This window comes from Hylobates moloch, unplaced genomic scaffold (genome assembly GCF_009828535.3).
Source record: "Hylobates moloch isolate HMO894 unplaced genomic scaffold, HMol_V3 SCAFFOLD_22, whole genome shotgun sequence".
In the NCBI taxonomy this organism is placed as follows: Eukaryota; Metazoa; Chordata; class Mammalia; order Primates; family Hylobatidae; genus Hylobates; species Hylobates moloch.
Window position 1 is genome coordinate 2,183,208 of NW_026652297.1, and position 22,547 is coordinate 2,205,754.

Consider the following 22,547-nt stretch of genomic DNA (forward strand, 5'->3'; position numbering starts at 1 on the left):
AGAATGTTCGAGGAGGAGGGTGGGGGGAAGAAGATGGGAGATTCACATTCGTATGGCAGAGCTTGGTCCCCGGAGAGCCGCAGCTGGGGTGGAGGGAGAGGTAGGGGATGACAGTTTCTTCCCAGGACTCAGAGCAGGAAAAGTGAGAATTGACCAGGGAGAGAGAGCTGGGGATTGGGGTGAAGCCGGGCTGGGCCGGGGCTGGGTGTTTGATAATGGGGCAGGAGAGAAAGACTTCAGGGTCCAGAGAGCCAGGCTGACAAAAAGGCAGTTTTGAGTTGGGGGCTGTTGGGGACAGTAATTCTATGTAGGGGGAACCCTCATGTCCTCCTCCTCCACGTGCCACACAGGCAGCAGCTCCAGCTATGACAACGGTTTCCCCACCGGAGACCATGAGCTCTTCACCACTTTCAGCTGGGATGACCAGAAAGTTCGTCGAGTCTTCGTCAGAAAGGTAATGCCCCTCTCTAGCCCTCTGCGACTGGGAGGCTCAGTGGGGGAGCCCCTGGAGAGGCCCCTGGCCCGACCCTCTGCCTGCAGAAGCCATCCCTGCCCCCTTCTCTTGTGATCCCAGCTGACAGCACCCACTAGGAATTGCTTCCTTAGGTGTCACTCCAGAGCCCTGTGCTACATACACCTAAACACACTGTCCCCTCTTTTCTCCCAATGCTGAGAGGGGGTGCGCTTGGCTCTGCAGCATCTTTGCTTTCCTTTCGCCTTGCCCTGGGTTCACTCCAATGACCCCCAAAAAGGAGGGTGGAGTGCACAGGATGGGGACCTGGAGAGGTGACTGAGTCACTGCGGGGCTGACAGGTCCCTAACAGGGCCCCCTAAGCTGAGTAGAACCCCTCTTACCCCCAGGTCTACACCATCCTGCTGATTCAGCTGCTGGTGACCTTGGCTGTTGTGGCTCTCTTTACGTTCTGGTGAGTTGGCAGCATGGACCAGCACCTTCCAGGGGTGGCTATGGCCAGGCCTGGAGCCGGGGAACCCATGATCAGACTCCTGCTGGAATGCTGCCTGGAGAGATGCCTGTGGGTCAATGGGCCTCCTCCTGCTGGGAAAGAGCCTTAGAGAGGGCACCAGGCGAGGGGCCCTCTGTCCAGTGTGGGGTGGACCCGGGGTGCCTTCTGGGTGTCTGTGTGGCAGTCCTTCTGATCCAGACCACTAGCTGCATGCCCAGGCACCTGCAGGTCCCAGCCGGGGACTGTGGGCTGGGACTCCCCGAGCCTCCAGGGGCTGCATTCCTTTGGCTTCCTCTCAAGTTCTGTGAACTGTGTGGGACAGATGCAGATGCTGAACCAGAAATGGAGACCTAGGGTACATTCTGACTCTCTCTCCCACTCTCTCTTCTCTGCAGTGACCCTGTCAAGGACTATGTCCAGGCCAACCCAGGCTGGTACTGGGCATCCTAGTGAGTATATCTCAGTCCCCAGTCCCCTTCCAGAGAAGGCTTAGTGGCCAGAAGAGGGAATCTCTGTGTCTTTCTTGACCTAATCTGAGCCCATAGCTTCCCCCAGCCCCATAGGGGACTGTCCTCACAGATCCCCTCCAACCCTGCCCCATTCTCTCAGCTTCAGAGCATGGCCAGAAGCACCTTTCTGGGGTGTTACATCTGACGGGGCACAGAGGAGATGGGGGTAGGTTCTGCTGCCTGCACAAATTGGGAAGGGTTGGGCCAGGGCTGTAGCTGGAGAGACCCAGACCTTGGTCCTAGGAGGAAGTGGGGCTGGAACGCTTTGGCCCACACTAATGATAATGTTGCTACTCTTATTAATGTTGTTAGTAATGCTTATGAAATATTAATCATAATAGCTACCACTTAAAGAGTGCTTAATAAGGGCTGGGCATTGTTCTGTGTGCTTGATGTAAAGTATTGCATTCGGTCCTCACATCTACTGGGTATGACTACTTCAGAAAATTAAGGTTCGGAGAAATGAGGAATTTGCCCAAGGTCACACAGCTAGTCAGTGGTAGAACTGGGATTCAAACCCAGAATTCAGGTTAAGGCTTGTGCTCTTAATCCGTCCACTTGGCAGGCTCCCTGCAGCCCTCGAGCCACTTGGTTCCTGCTTGTCCTATATTCTTTGAGGAACCCGGCCGGTAACTTGGGAGAGGAGGTTTGAATGTGTAGGTGATCCTGATCCTCCTTTCTGGGTAATTAAGGAGTCATCCTGGATATCTCCAGACCAGAACCATCCTGGGGCTCAGAGCAGAACTGCCCTTGCACTCACTGCGAGCCCAGCCCTGTACAGAGGCTGCAGGACAGGAGGCCTCTGCAGGGAGTCATTGGGTGGCCCAAGGTGGCATGGACAGATGCGGCATTCAGAGAGGGGAGGAGGGAAGGAGTGAGCCTGTACACGCAGCCCACATCAGGGGCGCCCCCCAAAGGATGGGCCATGAAGACCAGAGACAGCGTTCCCAGGAGCGAAGTGGCTTAAGCAAAAGTGTGGGGCGAGAATGCACATGGTACCTTTGGTAAACTGGGACTTCTCTGGCAGAGAGCTGGCAGGCTCCGTGCAGGGGAATCCCAAAGCATCTTGGAGAGCAGTGGGGCCTTGTGGGGTCAAGGTTCTGACTGCTCGGCCAAGGAGCTTACACGCTGCGGCTGTCCCAAGTCTGTTCCTGCACAGGGCTCTGGTGGGGAGGTGGGCTCAGCCCAGAGCCCCTGGACCACGTCGAGCCCAGAGTAGCCTCAGAGATGGGCCTAGAGTTCACGGAGGCCCACCAGAGGCTGATGGGAAGGACCCTAGCCTGGCCTCTGGGGGTTCCAGAGTCTTTCCTAGAGCAGAGGACAGAGGGCCTGTCTGCAGGCAGGGAGGCGTGTGTCTTGGGGAGCTGGGAGGCACTGTACGGTAAAGCTAATGAGGCCCCAGACACCACCACCTGGGCCAGCCCATGTGGCAGGTTGGCATGGCTTCTGGCACGTCAGCATGGCCTGGCAGCTTTGGGCCCCTGAGAACTTGGGAAGGGATTCTTAGGCCCCTCTCTGAGCCTTCTGGAGAAGGGTCTGTGGGTCTCTATGCTCTGAGCAGGTGGTGGCAGGAAGGCAGCCCAGGAGTGAGTAGGCCCAGGAGGTGGGGGCCAGAGTCCACTCCACTGGGGGGATAGGGGGATTGGGAGGGTGGAGTGTGAGAATCTGACCTCTGAATGGTGAGATCTGGAGTCCTTCCTCTTCGGCATCTCTGGGCAGAAAACAGAGATACTCTCTCTGGCTTCTACCAGGGTGAGTGCTGGCAGAAGTGGGAGGTGGGCGTGGACTGGGCGCTTTTCATAGGGTGTCCCAAAGTGTGAAAGGTGCTTGGGAGTTTCACTACTGGGATGCTGCCCTTTTCCTCCAGAAAACCTGCCTGGGGTCCTGTCCTGCCCTGCCCTGCCCCCCTCCACACCCCTCAGCTCTCTCCATCCTGCCCCCTAAGTCGGCCTCATGTCTGAGTCCTGGTAGGTCTCACCTCCTGCAACACATCATGTGCTCCCTGAGGACTCCAACCGGGTCTCTTCCTTTTAGAATAACAATAGGAGCATTGAGAAGCAGAGAGCTCTTTGTCTGTATGGAGGGCACCGTGCTAAGCCCTTTACATGTATTTTTCACTTGATCTTTCAAAGCCCTGCCAGGCAGACACTACTGTTATCCTCATTTAACAGATGAGGAAAGTGAGGCTCAGAGCAGCATAACCAGGGTAGAAATCCAGGTCTCTCTGAGGGTGAAACCCATGTACTTGCCCTCTGTGCTCTGCTTCCTCCTTTGTCTTAGAGCAGGACAAGCGGGGGAAGGCATTGTGTTTGGATGCTGGGCTGCACCTGAGCCTTACTTCCCTGTCCTGACATTCTGTAAACAGACTGTGGTTCCTGCCCAGGCCCTGGGGCTGGGGCTCTGATGCATAAATCATTGGTTCTCTCTCTCTCTCTCTCACTTCTTAAGTGACTCATTCCCTGCCCCCTGGGCTGCCAGCCTCCCCCTCCCCCACCCACAGCCCAGCCTTCTCAAGGCCCTCGTCGCCTCCCTCCATCGGTTCTCACCTTATTGTCTGACTGCGCCCACTGAGCCACCGTGTCTGCGGTGGTGGAAGGCTGGTGGGCCAGGAGAAACCCAGGCAGAGGAGGAAAAGTGTGAGACCAGAGCTGGGTGGAGGTGGGTCAGAGCCTTTCCAGGAAGCTGTCCATCAGCCAGCTTCTAATTATCATAACTCTAGTGGGGAGTCCCACCCCCGTGCCAGGCCCACGCAAAGCGCTTGAACTGTGCTGTCTCATCAGTCCTCCCAACAGTCCAGTGAGTCGGTACCAGTATTTCTGTTTCGCTACAGTGGAAACTGGGTCTTGGCTATTGTCCAAGGTCACACAACAGTAGTGGCAGAGCTGGGATGTAAATGCGGAGTGTCAGGCTCCCAAGCTGTACCACAATCCGAGGGTCTTTGGCTCCTCTGCCCTTCCTCCGGACTCCTTGTCTTGAGAGTTGAAGAGCTATGAACCAGAGAGAAAAGGAGACTGGGCTCTTGCCCTCAGGTAGCTTCCACTCTGGCTGGGGAGATAGAACCCACACCCACATGGACAAGGGTATTATTATTAGCATTATTGCTGAGGTGGCTGACCAATGACTCAAGCGAGACTGAAAGAGGGCAGGTTCTGAGTGTTTCCTAAATTGGGCAGGATGGCTGTGCTGTCCCGCACGGAGCAGGATGTTCAGCAGCCCCTGGCACCAACTACCAGAAGAGCCCTCCAGTCACTGTGACAACGGTTCCTTATTATTTGAAAACCACTGAGGACCAGGAAAGGGTTAGGTTGAAGGGGTCCTACTCACCAAATCCAATATGCTTGTCTCAACTCCTGCATCTCTTGTTTTGCTTTTTTGGGTTTTTTGCTTTCTCTTGTTTTGCATTTCATCCAGAAATATTTGAAGAGCACCCACCAGGCACCAAGCTCTGGGTCAGATGGTGGGAACGGAGAATTGATAAGTTGCAGGCTGGCCTCCAGATGCTATACCTGGGTGGGAAGTCAGAGGAGCTGGCCCGAAGGGTGCGGGGCTCAGGCTTTGGTTGAGGTATGCCTGCGGTGCACAGAAGATGCCCCCTCTAACCCGGGCCTCAGCTGTCCTTGCCAGCCAGTCCTCTCCAGCAGGAGCAGAGTGTGGCAGCCACGTTTCCAGGGAGCAGAGCAGGCTGTGATGAGAGGGGTGTAGTGGAGGGGCAGAGTGCAGTGAGAGAAGGGCTGGAGGGGTGGGCGGGAATGCATTGTCTGATTGCTCAGCCAGGGCATTGTCGGGTCTTTGGGAATTTTATACAGGGAAGTCACATGATTGGATCTGCCTGCAGCATGGAGGGTGGAAGGCAGGTGGGATCCTGCAACAGTCCAAGCCAGAGAGAGAGAGGTGCCCTGACCTCAGAGGGTGGTAGTGGGGTGGAGGGAAGAGGGCAGCTTTGATAACTGCCTGGCTAGGAAGATCAACAAGTCCAGGTGGTTAATTGGGCGTAGCGGAGTGCGAGTTAAGGATGATGCTGAGGTCTCTGATTGGGTGACTTGGAGGACGCATGACATCCTCTGCAGGAAGGAATGCAGGAGACGGAGCAAGGGAGACAGGGAGCTCCCCTCTAACCCATTGAACACTACTTGTATCTGAATAGTCATGTCTGCCCAGTAGGCAGTTGGAAATTCGAGTCCAGGGTTGAAAAGGAAAATATAGATCAGAAATATGGGTGAGCAAGTCATGTGGATGAGGGAGCCCACCTAGGGAGAGCGTGGGGGAAGAGCTGGAGAGGACCCCACATCGAGGGAACCAGGCAGACTGAGAGAGACCCTGGAGGGACCGAGGAGTGGTGAGGGAGGTAGGAGGGACCCAGGGGTCATGTGGAACCAGGGAAACAACGATAGTGACCAGATGTTGAGAAGCCAGGCAACGTAAGGACTGACAAGTATCCACTGCACTCAATAAGGTCCTGTGATGCGGCGGAGCCGGCTCTTATTGAGTAGTGCTGAGACTGTTTTTTGGGCTGGGAAGATGGAGGAGGGGGCACGGTGAATGGAGACCACTTTTTCAAGAAGCGTGGCTGCAAGAGAAGATGAAGTGGCAGCAGCTGGAGCCAAGGAAGGTGTTGGTTAAAGATGGAAAACAGCTGAGGAGGCTTGTGTGGGAGGAGAGGTACCAGTGGAAAGGTTTAAGTAATGGAGATCCCCGGGCAATTAAGGGGGTGGGAGGATTGCCCTGGGACGGGAGGAGGGACAGGAGGGCAAGTAGCACCATATGATATTTGCAGGTGGCAGGCAGGGATCCAAGGGAGCTCACCTCATTTCCAGTCTTTCTGGAGCACCGGAGGCAGACTGTGCGGGAAGAGTGAGGGGGCCTGGGAGGTTTGTGGATGGAGGAGGAAGCTTGAAATTGTGGGTGATGGGTGAGAGAACCAAGGAAGGAGATGGGGAAAGGATGGCAGTGCCATGTTGAAGGCCCATTGGGGGTTGGAAACTATGCATTGGTGGCACCGCTAACCTAGGTAGGCATGGGCAAGCTCCACCGTTGGGTCCCCAGCCATCATCTCCCACCTCCTGGACTGGTCTCTGCCTCCACTACTCAGAAAATCCTCAATCCTCCATCACTATCTCTGGATTGCCCTCAAGCTGCCTGCCAGCTTCCCACTGGACGTGGCCACGTGATATAAAAATTCACCCGACAGGTGCCACTTCCAGCTTGTGCCAGGTGCTGGTAGGCTGTAAACTCAGCCCTACCCTTGCTGAGTTTACAATTTAATAGGCTAGACCAACAGTAAAGTAACTCACAAGATCACTCCGGGTAATGACAAGAGCTGAGAAGGGCCTGTGTGGGGCAGTGGTCATGAGCAGGGACTCTAGAGCCAGAGTGCCTGGGTTCTCATCCTGCTTCTGCAGCGTGGTAGCTGGATGGCCTTGGACAAGTCGCCTGACCTCCCCGTGCCTCAGCAGTAAAATAAAGATATAAGGATTACATTCGTTGATACTCATAAAACACTTAAAACTGCCTAGCACATGGAAAATGCTGTATATGGGCTTTTAAAATAGCAAGATAGTGTCTGGGGAGACCACTTTGGATTGGGTGGTCAGGAACAGCTGTCTCATGTGACCCAAGATTCCCTGTTTCTAGAAGCAGGCTCGTCCCATCCTTTTGCTCTCTTTTGGAACTGGACCGCCACCCTGCCCACTGCCAGGTTCTAGGATGACCGTGGCCTCCCCATCCTGTCCCGCCTGGCTGCCCTGTGGGCGGGGGTGGCAGAGAGTGGCATAAGCAGGGGGTCTTGGGGGAGAGACCCAGGAGAGGCTGGCTGACTCATCTATCCGTCCGTCTCTCACAGTGCTGTGTTCTTTGCAACCTACCTGACCCTGGCTTGCTGTTCTGGACCCAGGTATGCTAATGGCTTGAGGAGGAACTTGTGGGAATATGAGCAGGATCATTAAAGCTCTGGCCCCAGCCCTGCCTGCCACCAGTGAGCTGTGCACCCCTGAGAGGGCCCCATCCCTCTCTGGGCCTCTGTCGAGCAGGCAGCCCCTCCCTCCTTTACTTGGTGCCTCTGAAGTAGGGAGACGGGGGATGGAGAAGGGAGCAAATGGGGACGTGGCTGAAGGAAGAGGCTCTGAGGAGTGTGGAGGGGGTTGGTCAGAGACCCGCTCCCTGCAGCAGTGACACAGCCGGGCCCACCGCCCCCACCCCCTACTCTCCCCTCAACTCTGTGGCTTGCCCTGCAGGAGGCACTTCCCCTGGAACCTGATTCTCCTGACCGTCTTTGTAAGTGATCCGGGGTGTGCTGAGGACAGACGCTGAGTGGGGATGGAGGAAGAAGGGAAGCAGGGTGGACTGAGGACCAGGAAGACTGGGGATGTCCAATGTGAGGTCCCTGGTGGGGCAGGGGTGTTTTCACCCCACTTCTTCCACAAACACATTCCATCTTCTCTCTCCAAATGGGCTTAATCTTGCCTGTTCCCCATCCACTGTCTTTGTTCATTGTGAATTCTTTTAAGGGGTTTGCTTGAGGCATCCTAGAGCTACGGTGATAGAGAAGAGTGGAGGGTCTTAGAAGGGGGGAGCAGAGCTGCAGAAGAAAGGAAGGGACAGCTGGCACAGAGCCTGAAGCTGGCAGCAGGGACACTCCTTAGCCAGGCCTGACTCCCGAAAGTCAGTGTGTGTGGGGGTGACATAGACAAAGAGTTGAGGGGTACCTGCAAGGGGTGGAGACCTGGGCTGGACCTCGAGGGTGCCCGGGCCCCCGTGTCTGAGTTTGGAGCATTCCTTTACCCCGCTTCTCCTTTCAGACGCTGTCCATGGCCTACCTCACTGGAATGCTGTCCAGGTAAAGGGAACAGATGGAAGGAGAGAAGGACCATAGGCTTGGAGCCAGGCACCGGCCACACCCGAGGGGAGCTGCCCCACACCCCATCCTTCCAGGGAGCATGTGGGTGGGCCCGGGGGCTCAGGCATGCAGGAGGCTTTGGCCTAGGGTCCTCTCCTTGAGCACTCAGCTGGACAGTGACTCCAAGACCTGGCCTGGTGGATAGGGGGTGGGGAGCAAGATGGCTCCTCCCAAGCAGTAGCTTACAAGCCCCCAGACTCATGACCTGCAGTTACTTGTAAACCACCTCCGGGCCCGGCACAAACCCCTCCCCACTCCCACTCCCACCTCATCAAGATCCTTCTAATTTGATTTTGAGTCTAAGCCTGTTGGGAGGGGCAGGGCCCAGCAGAAAGGCTGGGGAGGCAGACAGAGGGATCTGGGGAAAGGGCACCAGATTGGGGCCAGGTCCTGGCAGAAGAGAGGGGCCTGCTAGGACTAGGGTGGGGGAGACCAGAGGCCCTGCCTGAGAGCTGACCCCTCGGCCTGACGGTCCTCAGCTACTACAACACCACCTCCGTGCTGCTGTGCCTGGGCATCACGGCCCTTGTCTGCCTCTCGGTCACCGTCTTCAGCTTCCAGACCAAGGTCAGCTCTGGGGTCTGCAGGCAGGGACCCCTGGCCTGAGGCTGAGCAGGGGAAGGCAGATGGGGTGGGGGGCTCAGAGCTCAGACCCAGGGCTGGGGAGAGAAGTAAAGGGGGTGAGTTGGGTTTGGGGAGGCCACCTGGTGAGGGGGAGGAGGGGAAGGAATGCCAGGTTCTTGGGGTGAGCACAAGACTATGGCCTGCTGTACGGGCTCAGCCTGTAGTTGGGGCCCCAGGAAGGTCAGGCCGCTCCTGCAGCTGACCCCATCCTGTCCCCACAGTTCGACTTCACCTCCTGCCAGGGCGTGCTCTTCGTGCTTCTCATGACTCTTTTCTTCAGCGGACTCATCCTGGCCATCCTCCTACCCTTCCAATATGTGAGTCTCTGGGTCCCCCAGCAGGCCCCATGGGGAGGGAGGGGCCCCACTGGCCCAAGGTGCCGTTCCCTCCCCTGCCCGCCAGGGAAGGCCAGGAGCCAAGGCCCCACAGCCTGCCATCCCGTGCGGCCCCTCCTGGCACCTGCCACAGGCGTGCTGGCAGTGCAAGCAAACAAGGAGGCTTTTCTTGTCAGGCCTGGGTACCTGCCTGGCTCCGTAAGCCACATCCGGCTTCACTTTTCCCATCCTCCTCTGTGGGGTGGAGGTGAGATTGAGGGTAGGGTGTGGAGCGTTTAAACCCTGGGCAGGGAAGGGAGTACTGGGGCTCCACGAGGCCCACCAGACCCAGAGGGGCCTTGAGGAAGGGTCTTCTGGGGGCTCCTGGGGGATCAGCCGTGTCCAAAGAGGCAGAATCTAGCTGGCCAGGCAGGCGGGAGGTGGGGCAGTGGGGCTGGGAGCATATCCACATCCTTAGAGCATCCACCAGCTGGCGGCCAAGTCTCAGCTCTTTTAGAGGTGTCCAGCCTGCCCTGGGGAATCCAAGTGAGACTCTGCAGGCACCCGGGCCCCTGCATGTGGAGAAGGGGCAGATTGGGGTCATCGCAGGAAGGCCTTGAGATCTGAATCCTGGGAACCCAAGAGATGAGCTGTTGGACCTCTCCTGGGAGCCCAGTACTTATACCCCTCACCCCCATAGCCACACATGGTACACGGTCCCCCACTGCCCTTTTCTAGCAGGGCTGCGAGCAGTAGTCCTCACTTCCCCCTCCCCACCTCCATCCTGGCCAGCCCCAGCCTCCGGGCACTTGGCGTCCAGTCCAGGACGTCAGGATTGGTGCTGGCATTTCCTTGGCTCTTCCCAGGATCCTGTTGACGAAGGGAGGGGCCAGAGCTGGGCTGGGGGCCCTCTGTGTGTCTAGGATGGGGAGGAGTGTTACAGGAAGGGGCCGCAGAACTTCAAAGAACCCTTTATTGACCCAGGTCTGGTTGATGGGATGCCTTTGTTTCCGAGTCTTCTGGAGGAGGGCCCCATGGAGGGCCCTAGTGCGGTGCCTCCAGCAGAGTTTCCCCCACAGCTGGCTGCTCCAGACCTGGAGGAAGACTCAAGGGGCAGAGGGTGGGGAGGTGCTGTTCCAGCCTGTGCAGGCAAGCCCACCATGCACAGCTGGCAGAGACTCCAGATGCCCCCCCACACACCCCTGAGGTGAAGTCTTTGTCCCCTTCTACCTGAGTTCCTTGCCTCCCAGGCAGAGCCCAGGAGTGCCCTGACACAAGGACAGACAGCTCCTATGCTGGACAGGGACGAACGCACACTGGGAGGCGGGAGCAGCCTCCAGCAGTCCCAGGCTAGAGGGAGGACAGGACCCACCGAGAGTCATGTTCATCTGCCCTGAGCCCAGGGCTGTGTGCTGCGGGAAGAACGACCAGGCTCGGGGGAGTTCTCCCACCAGTCCCGCCAGGATCGCTCTTATCCCCGGCCTCACTTCACCCACCACGGGCACACAGAGAATCAGGGGCCACTGTCAGTCCTGGGGCTCCTTGGGGAGCGCTGGGCAGGGCTACCCCATCTCCTCCATTCTCTAGACTGAGCCCCCCTCCCTGCCCCTCTGACTGCTGCCCCTTCTTGTCATCCCTAAGCCCATTTTTCCTCTGCCGCAGGTGCCGTGGCTCCATGCAGTCTATGCAGCACTGGGAGCGGGTGTGTTTACATTGGTGAGTGTGGTCTGGCTCCTTGGCAGCCTCCTTCCCAGCATCCTGACCATCACCCCAGTCCCCTTCTCCTCCCATCTTCCTCACAGCTCTCCTTCCTGGATCCTCGGGAGCGCCTGCGGGTAGGGCTAGGCTCAGTGCTGCGTCTGTTTGTTTGGGGAATTCTACCCAGTTTCCAGGACAGACCGGCTGACCTGGGTAGGAGGGAAGATTGTAATAGCAGGATGGAAGCTGTAGACAGAGGCAGAGCTGGGAAGAGGCATCCCTTCCTCCAGGGGAGGGGCAGCGGTGCTTGCGGGGGCGGGAGAGTGGGGGTGTCCTGGCCATGTGGACCAAGTTAGTAGTTACCCTCCTAGGGGCAATTGGAGAAGGCTTATTGGAGCCAAGGAGATTCCAGGTACCCTGAGAGAGAGACTGTTACATTGAGCATGTTCTTTGCTGTTCTCACAAAACTGAGAATGTTGATGATGATGATGATGATGGTTAGGAGAACAATAACAGCTAATATTTATTGAACACTTGCTTCCCCCCAGCCAGCTCTCCATAGCATTTAAGCGTCATCTTAACTCTATAAGATAGGTTCTACTATTAATAAATTAAGATGGGGAGGCTGGTCACGGTGGCTCACACCTGTAATCCCAGCACTTTGGAAGGCTGAGGAGGGTGGATCATGAGGTCAGGAGATCGAGACCATCCTGGCTAACATGGTGAAACCCCGTCTTTACTAAAAATACAAAAAAAAATTAGCTGGGCGTGGTGGCGGGTGCCTGTAGTCCAGCTACTCGGGAGGCTGAGGCAGGAGAATGGTGTGAACCCGGGAGGCGGAGCTTGCAGTGAGCCGAGATCGCGCCACCGCACTCCAGCCTGGGCAACAGAGCGAGACTCCATCTCAAAAAATAATAATAATAATAAATAAATTAAGATGAGGAAACTAAAGCTCAGAGATATCAAATAACATGCCCAAGGTCACACAGCATCCTAGGAAGTGATAGGGCCAAACTGGGAACCTGGACAGTCTGATGTGAGTCCCCCTTGGGGTCTGAGGCTAAGTGGGGAGTGGCTGGAAGCAGATGCCCAGGAGGCAAGAGATGACCATGGACAGACACCTGCCTGGAGCTGCCTGACACAGGCCTTCTGCTCAGGTGGGCCCCATGCACCCGAATGCAGTCGTGTTTTAGGACCCACCCAGTTGGGCAAGCTTGTGCTGGTGACATCCTCTCAGAAAGGCATTCAAGGTCAACATTTATTGACAATGGAAGCAGTAACCAGACTCTCCCCTCCCTCGCTGGAACGTTCAGCTCAATTCAAGTGGCCAGAGTTGCAGCTTAGTCCAGGTTCTAGAGGCTTGTGGGCGACAGGCTGAGGGGGCTGAAATGGGGGAAGGGATGGGGAGAGAGCTGTGAGCAGAGGTTTTGGGGGCTTTGGATAGGGGTCAAGCCTGAGTGAGGGTGTGGTAGGTTCATTCATGCGTCCTTTCCTCAGGTCTTTATAGAGCACCTACTGCGTGTGATGTGCAGCGTGGCTGCCCAGATGCCTAGCCAGCAGGGAGAGTGCAGTGCGTGGTGCAGAGTAGCACACAGCCAGTATTGTAGAATGCATAAATGACCTCCAGGCTTGGAACTGGGGGGCTGAGATCTAGATGAGAAAACTGAACTCCAGAGAAATGGAATGATTTGTTCATGGTTTGCCGGCAAGATAATGGCTCAATATGGTCTTGATCAAGACTAAAGTGTCAGCTTATCCCAGGCTACCTAGGACTTTCCCAGTTTCAGCACTGAAAGCCCCACTTCTTGAGGAGCCCCTGAATCCTGGGCAAACTGGGAGCCTGGTCACCAGAAGACACTAACTTTTCTCAGACCCCGCACCATGCTCTTCCCTCCAGGCAATACTTCCTAAAGAAAGGTTTCAAAGGATGTGGTGGGGAATCTGACTAGGAGAGAAAGAGGAGGGCCACATTCGGGAGAGCTAGTCTGGGCAACAGCGCCTGGAGGCCCTAGAGGGAGGCATTTGCAGGGGACAGAGAGGGATCAAGCCAGGGCAGACAGGCTGGTGATGCTGGAGGCAGTGAGCACCCATGGGGGGCCGGCCAGGGAGTTTACTTGGCTTCCGGTGGATCAGGTTACAGCCAGTGTGTGAACCACCCGAGAAAGCCGTGCATATGCGAGTAGGGCTGGGTGAACAGTAATCCCTTAAATCTGTTTGATAAGCCCTAGTGTTATTAGAATAATAATAGTCCCCATCCTCTGTTCCATGCTTTGTTTTACAAAGCACTTTCATACCTGTTACCTCCCTGCATCTCCACCACAGGCTGGCTGGGGAGTGGGGGCAGGCAGCCCTGAGGCTGTAAGACTTGCTTTCCATCCAAAGCCCTGGGTGTTAAGGGGCTGGCACAGAGTCTTTTTTTTTTTTTGAGACGGAGTCTCCCGCTGTCGCCCAGGCTGGAGTGCAGTGGCGCGATCTCGGCTGACTGCTAGCTCCACCTCCCGGGTTCACGCCATTCTCCTGCCTCAGTCTCCCAAGTAGCTGGGACTACAGGTGCCCACCATCATGCCCTGCTAATTTTTTGTATTTTTAGTAGAGATGGGCTTTCACTGTGTTAGCCAGGATGCTCTCGATCTCCTGAGCTCGTGATTTGCCCGCCTCAGCCTCCCAAAGTGCTGGGATTACAGGCGTGAGCCACCGTGCCCGTCCTGGCACAGAGTCTTATGGCCAGTAACAGGCAGATTGAGGACCAGGACCCAGGTGTCCTGTGCCTAGCCTGGTGCCATTTCCAGTGCCCCTGTGGTTCCCTTCAAAGGGTGCACCTTCTGTGGTTCTACCGGCTTGGAGTTGGGGAGAGGCTGAGGAGTTCTCTCCAGGAATTTTCCTGTCTCTCTGTCTCTGTTGGTCATCAGCATTGCCCTCTCTAATGGAGTAGTTCCATTAACATAGGAACAGGCTGCAATTTCTCCCACCTGAAAATAACCCACAAAACACTCTTGACCCACATCTCCCTTCTCCCTGCTCCCCATATACAGCAAAATTCCTTTTAAGAGAACCTCCACTCACTTTCTCCAGTGGCTCTCCTCCCTCTCTCCTTCTTCCCTACTCTCCTCACAATTCCTTTCCCTCCCATTCTCTCTCTCTCTCTCTTTTTTTTTTTTTTTTTTTTGAGACAGAGTCTTGCTGTGTCACCCAGGCTGGAGTGCAGTGGCGTGATTTCCACTCACTGCAAGCTCCACCTCCCGGGTTCACGCCATTCTCCTGCCTCAGCCTCCTGAGTAGCTGAGACTACAGGCATGCACCACCATGCCTGGCTAATTTTTTTGTATTTTTAGTAGAGATGGGGTCTTGCCATGTTGGCCAGGCTCGTCTTGAACTCCTGACCTCAGATGATCCGCCCGCCTCGGCCTCCCAAAGTGCTGGGATAACAGGCGTGAGCCACGGGGCCCGACCATTCTCTCTTGATCCTCTTAAACACACTCTCATCCTGGTCACAGGGACCTCTGTGTAGCTAAATCCGGGGACCCAGTCTCAGTCCTCATCTTGCTGGACTCCCAGAAGTATTGGATACAACGGTTCCTTCCCTCTCCCACCCGCCCCGAAGCATCTTCTTCCCTTGGTGTCCAGGCCGCCACCCGCCCAGGCTTTTCTACAGCCTGCAAAAGGCCCACTCTGCTCTTTCTACCCTGTTCCCTCAGGGTCTCAGGCAGCCTCAAAGCTTTGAATGCGATACTTTATGATGATTACTCTAACATTTACATCTCTAGGCTGGATCTCAATCTTGAATTCTAGACTAGAATTTCCGGTTGCCTAGTGAGGGTCTGCATGAGGAAGTCTCATAGGCACCTCGGACTTCACACGTACGAAACCAAGCTCCTGCCCCTTCCCTTGGATGCCTGCTTTTCCCAAAGCCTTCCTCATCTTCTTGTCACTCAGGACAAATGCCTTGGTGACATCTTCCACTCCTCCCCTCTCCTCACCCCCTACATCACGCCCCACATCAATGCTGTGGCCCCCACTCCTATCCAGAATCTGACAACTTATCTCTGCCCTCCTGGCTAGCTACTCCCTGTCCCAGCCCCCGTCGCCTCCAGCCTGGATTGATTGTTGCCATGGCCTCCTGCAGGCTGCCCCTGTGCCCGGCGTCTATGCGCAGCACAGCAGCTGGAGTCGTTAGGTCCCCTCGTTCCTCCGTTGAGCATCCCGCAATTGCTTCCCACAGCCTGCAAGCTCTCTGACCTCCCCACTCCCCTCTGCTGTAGCCATGCTGGCCTCGTGCTGCATGAGCATGGCAGGCCCTCTCCAAACCCAGGGCCTTTGCACCTACCTCTGTCTGTCCTTAGGGTCTGCTCACAGCCCTCTCTCCCATCCTTCAAGTGTGTGCAGCTCAGTCCCTCCCTCTTCCTCCCTACCCTATTTCCCTCTCTCTATAGCGCATCTCATTCTGACATACTATGTACTTTTCTGATCTGTTGCTCATTGTCTGTCTCCCTCCAGCAGAATCTAAGTTCCTTAAGGACAGGGATTGTAGTCTGGCTTGTTCATCACTGCAGCCCCAGTGCTCAGAACAGGGCCTGGTACATAGTAGGTACCCAGGAGATGTTTGTGGCATGAACAGATCCCCAAGAGGTGTGGCAGGGGGCAAGGCCAGGCCCACGGAGGTACGATCAGAGCGAGGCAGAGAACGCACAGGCTATGTGGTTGAATTCAGCACTGCCCATCAGTCTTCTGTGAGTCACAGGGGAGGGGGAACTGCAGTGCCAATCATCTCATTAGGAGATCAACACTCCAAAAGGCTCTGGTCGGGATCATCCTGCAGATTACAGAAACAGCAATGGAGAGCATGGGGCCAGTTCCCCGGCTCCGTCCCCTGCCCGGGTTCATCTGCAGCTCCCCTGGGGCCCGTGGGGCAGGGGAATGTTGATGAGAGGGGCTTCGAGACTCATTCCCCTTACCTCCTCTCAGTTTCACGTAGACGAAGGCCCTCAGAGGCCCAGCCTCATAACTAAATCCCCTTACCCTCCCATTAGCTCGAACTCAGAAACATGCTGACTTCGTCCTGACCCTCAGGCCTGCGGACTCTGTGGTCCCCTAGCTCCAGCCTATCCCATAACTAGCACCCAGCACCCCTGGTCTCTTGTCTGCCCATCCTGCCCTCTCCCACCGTAGCCTTTGGGGAATTCTCAGCACAGTGGGGGCCACTCCCAGCCCTGCAGCTGAGTAGAGCTGCAGACAGCACACTGCATGCAGGCGTCCCTGCCACGTGTGCTGCCTCAAGGAGACTGTGCGAAAGTGGGGTGAAGAGAAGTGTAGGAGGAGGCCCCAGATCCCCAGGGGGACCCTCCCCTCAACCCCCACCAACCTGAGCTTTGGAAGCGCTGTGAGAATCCAGCTTCGGGAATCCAGTTTCTCTCCCAGAAACATCAGCCCCTCCCTTGAGATTCTGCCATCTTTGAGGGCAGGGCTGCCCAGTGGAAGGGGCAGCACCTGAGGGGGTGGCAGGCGAGGCTTCTTAGGGCTCTGGTCCAGCTTTGAGGAACAGGCCCCTCCTAGGCCTCACCCATGTCAGCCTTAGTACATTCTCAGGGAGCCTTGGGTTTTTGGTCTCACCCCTACCCCATATCCCTCACTGGATGCCAGAACCGAAATATGCCAGTAGAAGTGGGCGAGCCAGCTGAACAGCCCTGACCTCAGAGTGGCCAAATCCTCCCATTCCCCCTAGTGCCCTCTCTTTGGGTGCTTTTCTGTAGAAACTCATGGAAAGTCGCACAGGAAGCATGAGGGTCGGGCCGGGCTGGCGTGATGGGGCAGGGAATGGGGTGGGGGCACATGCCTGCAGTTGGCTTCTAGCCGCAGCTGAGACTCCAGGGCCCATGGGACTTGGAGCAGGTTGCCCCATCTCAGAGTTGGTCCTTCCTTGGGGAAGCTAAGGTCTCTGAGCCCCCTAAATCAGGAGCCCAAGTCCCAGAGTCCTCGGGAAGGAATGAGGCATAGGACATTAGAAATTAGATGATGGGCCCAGTGGGAATAGACCTCTTCACTTCCTGCCCAGCCTGGCCAATTTGAGGACCTTGGGAGCCATTGACAGTTGCTAAGAAACATCACAGTTGTCGTGCTTTAAGGAAGATTAGTGAGAACCTGAGTGGACAGACCAGAGGCTGGGAGACCAGTTAGGAGGTCACTGCAGTGTCCCAGAGCCGGGGTGAGTGGGGGCAGGGAGACTGTGCATGGTCAGTACTGGATGCTGCAAGTCTAATGGCATTTGGATGAACAGAGCTGGGATAGGAAGATGCTCAGTTCAGTAGGGATGCTGGATCTCCAGTTCTGATGTTGACCACTGACTATGGAGAGACATACAGCTATCTGTCCTCAGTCTCTGGAAGGAAAGCAGGGCTGAGACCTGGAGCCCTCAGAGCTGGCAGGGACCTGCCTGAGGCAGCTGCTGCTGAAGCTGAGCATGCGCTGAAGCCAAGACAGCATGTCCAGAGAGACACACACACACACATTCACGCATATACACACATGCACATCCATATACACACACTCACATAAACTCACATATACACACATAGCCACATGCACAAACACATACACATACATACACACTCATATACACACATATACCCACATGCACATACACACACATGCACACATACACATATACACGCATGCACACACATGGACTCACATGCACACATGCACATGCACATATAGATATGCACACACATGCACTCTCAGACACACATGCATATATACACACATGCACATACACACTCATGCACACACAATACACATGCACATATACACATGCACAAACACGCATACATAGACACACACATGCACATATACACACATATACACACATTCATACATACACACATGCACATATACACACATGCGCACACACATGCACATACACCCATACACTCACATATACACATATGCACACACATATACACACATGCACATACACTCACATATACACACATACACTCACATGCACATATACATACACATGCACACATATACACATGCACATACACTCATATACACCCATGCACACATACCCACATACACATATACACACATGCACACACACGTGCACTCACATGCACACGTAAACACACATACACACACACATACACATGCACAGACACACATGCATACATATACACACATACACACGCACACACACATGCACACGTATACACACATACGCACATATACACACATACGCACATATACACACATGCACATGCACACATACACATAAACACATACATGCACACATACACATACACACATACACACATATACACACATACGCACATACGCACTTATACACACATGCAGATGCATACACTCACATGGACACATATACCCACATACACATATATGCATACACTCACACACACATGCACACACATACACATATATACGCACGTAGACACACATACACATACGCACACTCACACACACATATACACATGCGCACACATACACATACACTTGCACATACACACATACACACATATATATAGAGGCACACACATATCCACATGCGTGCGCACACACACACATACCATGACCAGCCTGGGCCAGACCCACAGCGTCCAAGGGATTTAAGAAAAATACTCCCGTCTACCCCAACCCCTCACCCTGCTTTTCTAGTGAGGATGGCGATATATGCCCTACCTTCCTCACAATTAGAAAAACACTTCGAAAAGTAAAAATGGCCACACGAATCCAAGGCTGAGGCATGACTTTTAGACTTATCTTCGTTCCATTCAGAGCTTAGAGGCCCATTTCCCGCAATGCGTTACGTGAGGCTGAAGGAGCCAGTGAGAACCTTCCCTATTAGGTCGCCGACCCTCTGCCACTGAAACAGTCCCAATGCCTCCCCTGAGGCCTCCCCGACGCCTCACCCAGACAACCTGGAAGTGGCATGGGTTCCTCTGGGCTGGGGTGGGTGGACTGATCAGTGATTGCTCCTTCAGGGGAGAGTCTGCAGGCCCCCTCCTGAGGCCTGCCTGTCTCATTCCTGAGGAGCTCATCCCCCAGCCCACACCCTGCTCAAACCTGACGGGAGGAGGTGGAGAAGCCCTGGGGTGGGGGACTGAGAGAGGGGAGGCAGAGGCAGCTCCACACCTGCCTGGGGGCAGAAAGGAACTTCTGCTTCCATGTCCAGGTCCTGGTTCTTCAGAGCAGAGCCAGGAAGAGGCACTGGCACGGCCAGTAGGGGTGTGGAGTGGGGAGGGGGCTCTGCAGCTGGCCAGTGCCCCCCACAAAGTCACATTCAAGTCCTCGCTGCTCCTCTTACCATTCTGTGACCTCGGGCAAAATGACTTGACTGCTCTGTGCCTCACTGGCCTCATCTTTAAAATGGGGCTAACCTGCCTGTCTCACAGGCTGTTGTAATGGATGAATAGGGTAACACATGAAGGGAAAACAGCCTCCCCACACTTGGCACATGGCAATTCTCAATCGATGACAGCTTTTACTCTTTTTTTTTTGAAACGGAGTCTCGCTCTGTCACCCAGGCTGGAGTGCAGTGGCGCGATCTCGGCTCACTGCAAGCTCCGCCTCCCGGGTTCACGCCATTCTCCTCCCTCGGCCTCCCAAGTAGCTGGGATTACAGGTGCCCACCACAACGTCCGGCTAATTTTTGTATTTTTAGTAGAGACGGGTTTTCATCATGTTGGCCAGGCTGGTCTCAAACTCCTGACCTCAGGCGATCCCAAAGTGCTGGGATTACTGGCGTGAACCACCGCACCTGGCCCACTTTTTAAAAAGCTGATAGATAATCATGTGTCATTAATACACTTTCATACACTACCCCCCTTTCATTCTGATTCAAATGCCTGCCAGACCCTGTTCCTTTGGTGGCCCTCCTGGGGGTGCAAATGTTGTCTGTGCCATCTAAATTTTTGACACCCAGGTCAATGGAGAGAAGCATCTTCTATTGGTATCAGGCAAGAAATGGGCCCCAGATCTCCACTCAGTGGTCTCTCTTCACGCCCTCACCCCCTCACCCTCTCCTGCCCAGTCGGCACACCTGGACATATGGCTGGTAGTCTCTTCTCCAGAGACTCTCCAAAGCCCAAGCTCACCCTCTCGCTGTCCCTGGGCTGGGTGATGCGGGCAAGTCACTTACACTGTCTCTGCCTCAGTGTCCTCAGCAAATGATGGAGCTGATAGTGCGACACCTGCCACAGAGGCTTATGGCGAGAATTCAGTGAAAGAGTTCACGAACTCTTCTTTTGTGCTATTTTAACCCTTCTATTTTAAACTTCTAATTATATAATATGTGAATACATTTATTCACATATTTCACTTTTGGAAAATCTTAAATATAGAAAAAAGCAAATGTCATTTTGATCGCGTCCCTCCCTGCTTTCCCCAGCAGGAACCATGAATTCTCTCTTCTTCCAAACCTTTCTTCATGCATTTCATAGATATTTGCTACGTGAGCTCCTCTGACATGTATAGTTTTATGGGGATCATACGATATAGATTTTTCACAACTTGCTTTTTTCTCACAGTAGCGTCTGTCGCAGATGTTTCCACCTCAGCACTGCTGCCCAGAGTTTATTTAACCAGCCCCGTGTTGGTAGAGTTTGGGTTGTTTCAGCATCTCACTGTTAGAACCAATGCTGCCAACAACAGCCTGGGGGTTGCCTCCATGCACCCTCACACTGGCATTTCTGCAGGACAGACACAGTCCACGTGTCACTGTTTATGCTGATTCAACACATTGCAACCCCAGCTTTTTGTATTCAGTGCCTGCCTGCGGGTGGCTCTGAGCTGGCCTTTCCATGGCATGCACTGCCCAGAGCCCCTCAGCGTCACCTCTGGGGCCACATTCAGGGAGGACAACAGACATAAGCCTGGGCCCCAGATACGGCAGGGTCAGGCCAGATGTGTGGCTGGGGCCCCGGCCAGGTTTAGCACTAGCCAGTAAAGTGAGGCGGGGAAGTTTGCCTTTGGCGCCTGTGCCCTCTGCACATGCTCCCTCCCTCCCTGCAAGCCCACTCCTCCCCCATCTCCACCAGCGTAGGAGATGGCACTCGATAAGCAGCCATCAGCAAGTCACTCAGCTCTCAGACTCCTTTCCTCATGTATAAGACCATGAGGACGCCCACCTCCCAGGGCAAATGGGGAGAGGGAGATGAGATCAAGTGTTGGTCTGGGGAAGGACTCTTCAGATGTAAGTTAATAGCGTCCTTGTCCCGGGGGGCCTCCTGCCCCATCCCACGTGCTCCTCCTGCAGAGTCTCCTGTTCAGCTGGCCACTAACTCAAGTACCTGCCCTCCTTTTAGGGGTTTGCAGTCAATTCGGTTGCTAGCTCTCAGCCAAGATCCTAGCTACCCACTAAGATGTTAACTATAACCAAGATACCTGCTCTCAACCAAGACATTAGTTAACAATGCTTTCCATCTCCAAGGAGATAGCAGCAGATGACTTTCCCCTGTAAATCAATGCACTGCCATGCAGAATCTCTGATCATGTCTTTTGCCCTCATTGGACGGTCAGTTCTATGAGGGCAAGTTCTCTGGAACATAGTAGGTGCTCAGCAAATATTGTTGGGAATAAATCAATGAAAAGACTTTGTTTGACTCACAGACATCAGATGGCAGTGATGGGTCATACTGGTCAGTGGGGTTGAAATTTGAAGCAGGCCATCCCAGAGAACACCACATAGATAAGCATCTGTGGCCATGGACCAAGGGCTGGGGCAGAAATCATTTCATTCCTCTTCTCTCCAAGAGAAAAGCCGGCTGGCTGCTCTAGGGGGTCTCCTGCGTGGGTGCTTCTCAGAAGGGCCACCCCCAGAGCTGGACAGATCCAAGCCTTCCAAGTTAAGAGACTCAATTTCATTAGCTCACCCAGGGGTGACCAGGCTCTGGGAAACCAACCAAGCAAGCTACTGATTGATCAGCCAGATCAGCAGTTTATGAACTGATGCTGGCAGCTGTGACTGCCAAGTGGCCCAAAGCATTTGCGCTGGGCCTTCCGCTTGCTCATTCTCTCTGCAGAAGGAAAATGTGCTTGGGAATCCAAATCAAACACAGAAGGAGCAGAGTGGAATGGAGAGAAATCATACTCAAAAATACAAATAGTGGATGCCACATACACTGTCATAAATCTACCCTCAAAAGCACACCATGGTGTGGGCATTGCTACTATCCCATTTTGTAGATGAGGACACTGAGGTCAAGTGGATGACTTGGCTACTGAGCAATGGAGCCGGGTCTTGAACCCAGGCATTTCAACTCCTGTTCCTGTCTGGAGTGCCCTTCCCTCAGTGCCACTGAGCTCAGGAGACTGACGCACCCTGTGCAGGGCTCCTCTCAGCCCTGGCCATGGCTCCCCATTTTCGCTCTGTTAAGGCCACTCAGCTCCCCAAGGAACAGTGTTGCCTCCCTGATGAGATGCAAGAGACACCTGAGTCTCATCAGCAGCACGTGCACGTCCTCAAGAGGGCACCTGTCCTTCTGCAGATAATAACAATGAAACCGCAGTAATATAATAGCAAGCATTCATTAAG

The 22,547-nt window shown here is 54.7% G+C and overlaps 1 protein-coding gene across 1 annotated transcript in view; it reads left to right on the forward strand.

Moving 5' to 3' along the window:
• The window catches only part of FAIM2 (Fas apoptotic inhibitory molecule 2), a 34,399-nt gene that overhangs the window by 5,835 nt on the left and 6,017 nt on the right, over positions 1-22,547 (forward strand). Inside the window, exons 3-11 of the mRNA XM_032143901.2 lie at positions 351-454; positions 862-926; positions 1,361-1,414; positions 7,314-7,364; positions 7,705-7,744; positions 8,269-8,306; positions 8,846-8,933; positions 9,212-9,307; positions 10,967-11,020. Of these exons, the coding sequence (XP_031999792.1) occupies positions 351-454; positions 862-926; positions 1,361-1,414; positions 7,314-7,364; positions 7,705-7,744; positions 8,269-8,306; positions 8,846-8,933; positions 9,212-9,307; positions 10,967-11,020 (590 nt within the window). The remainder of the gene's footprint in view (positions 1-350; positions 455-861; positions 927-1,360; positions 1,415-7,313; positions 7,365-7,704; positions 7,745-8,268; positions 8,307-8,845; positions 8,934-9,211; positions 9,308-10,966; positions 11,021-22,547) is intronic.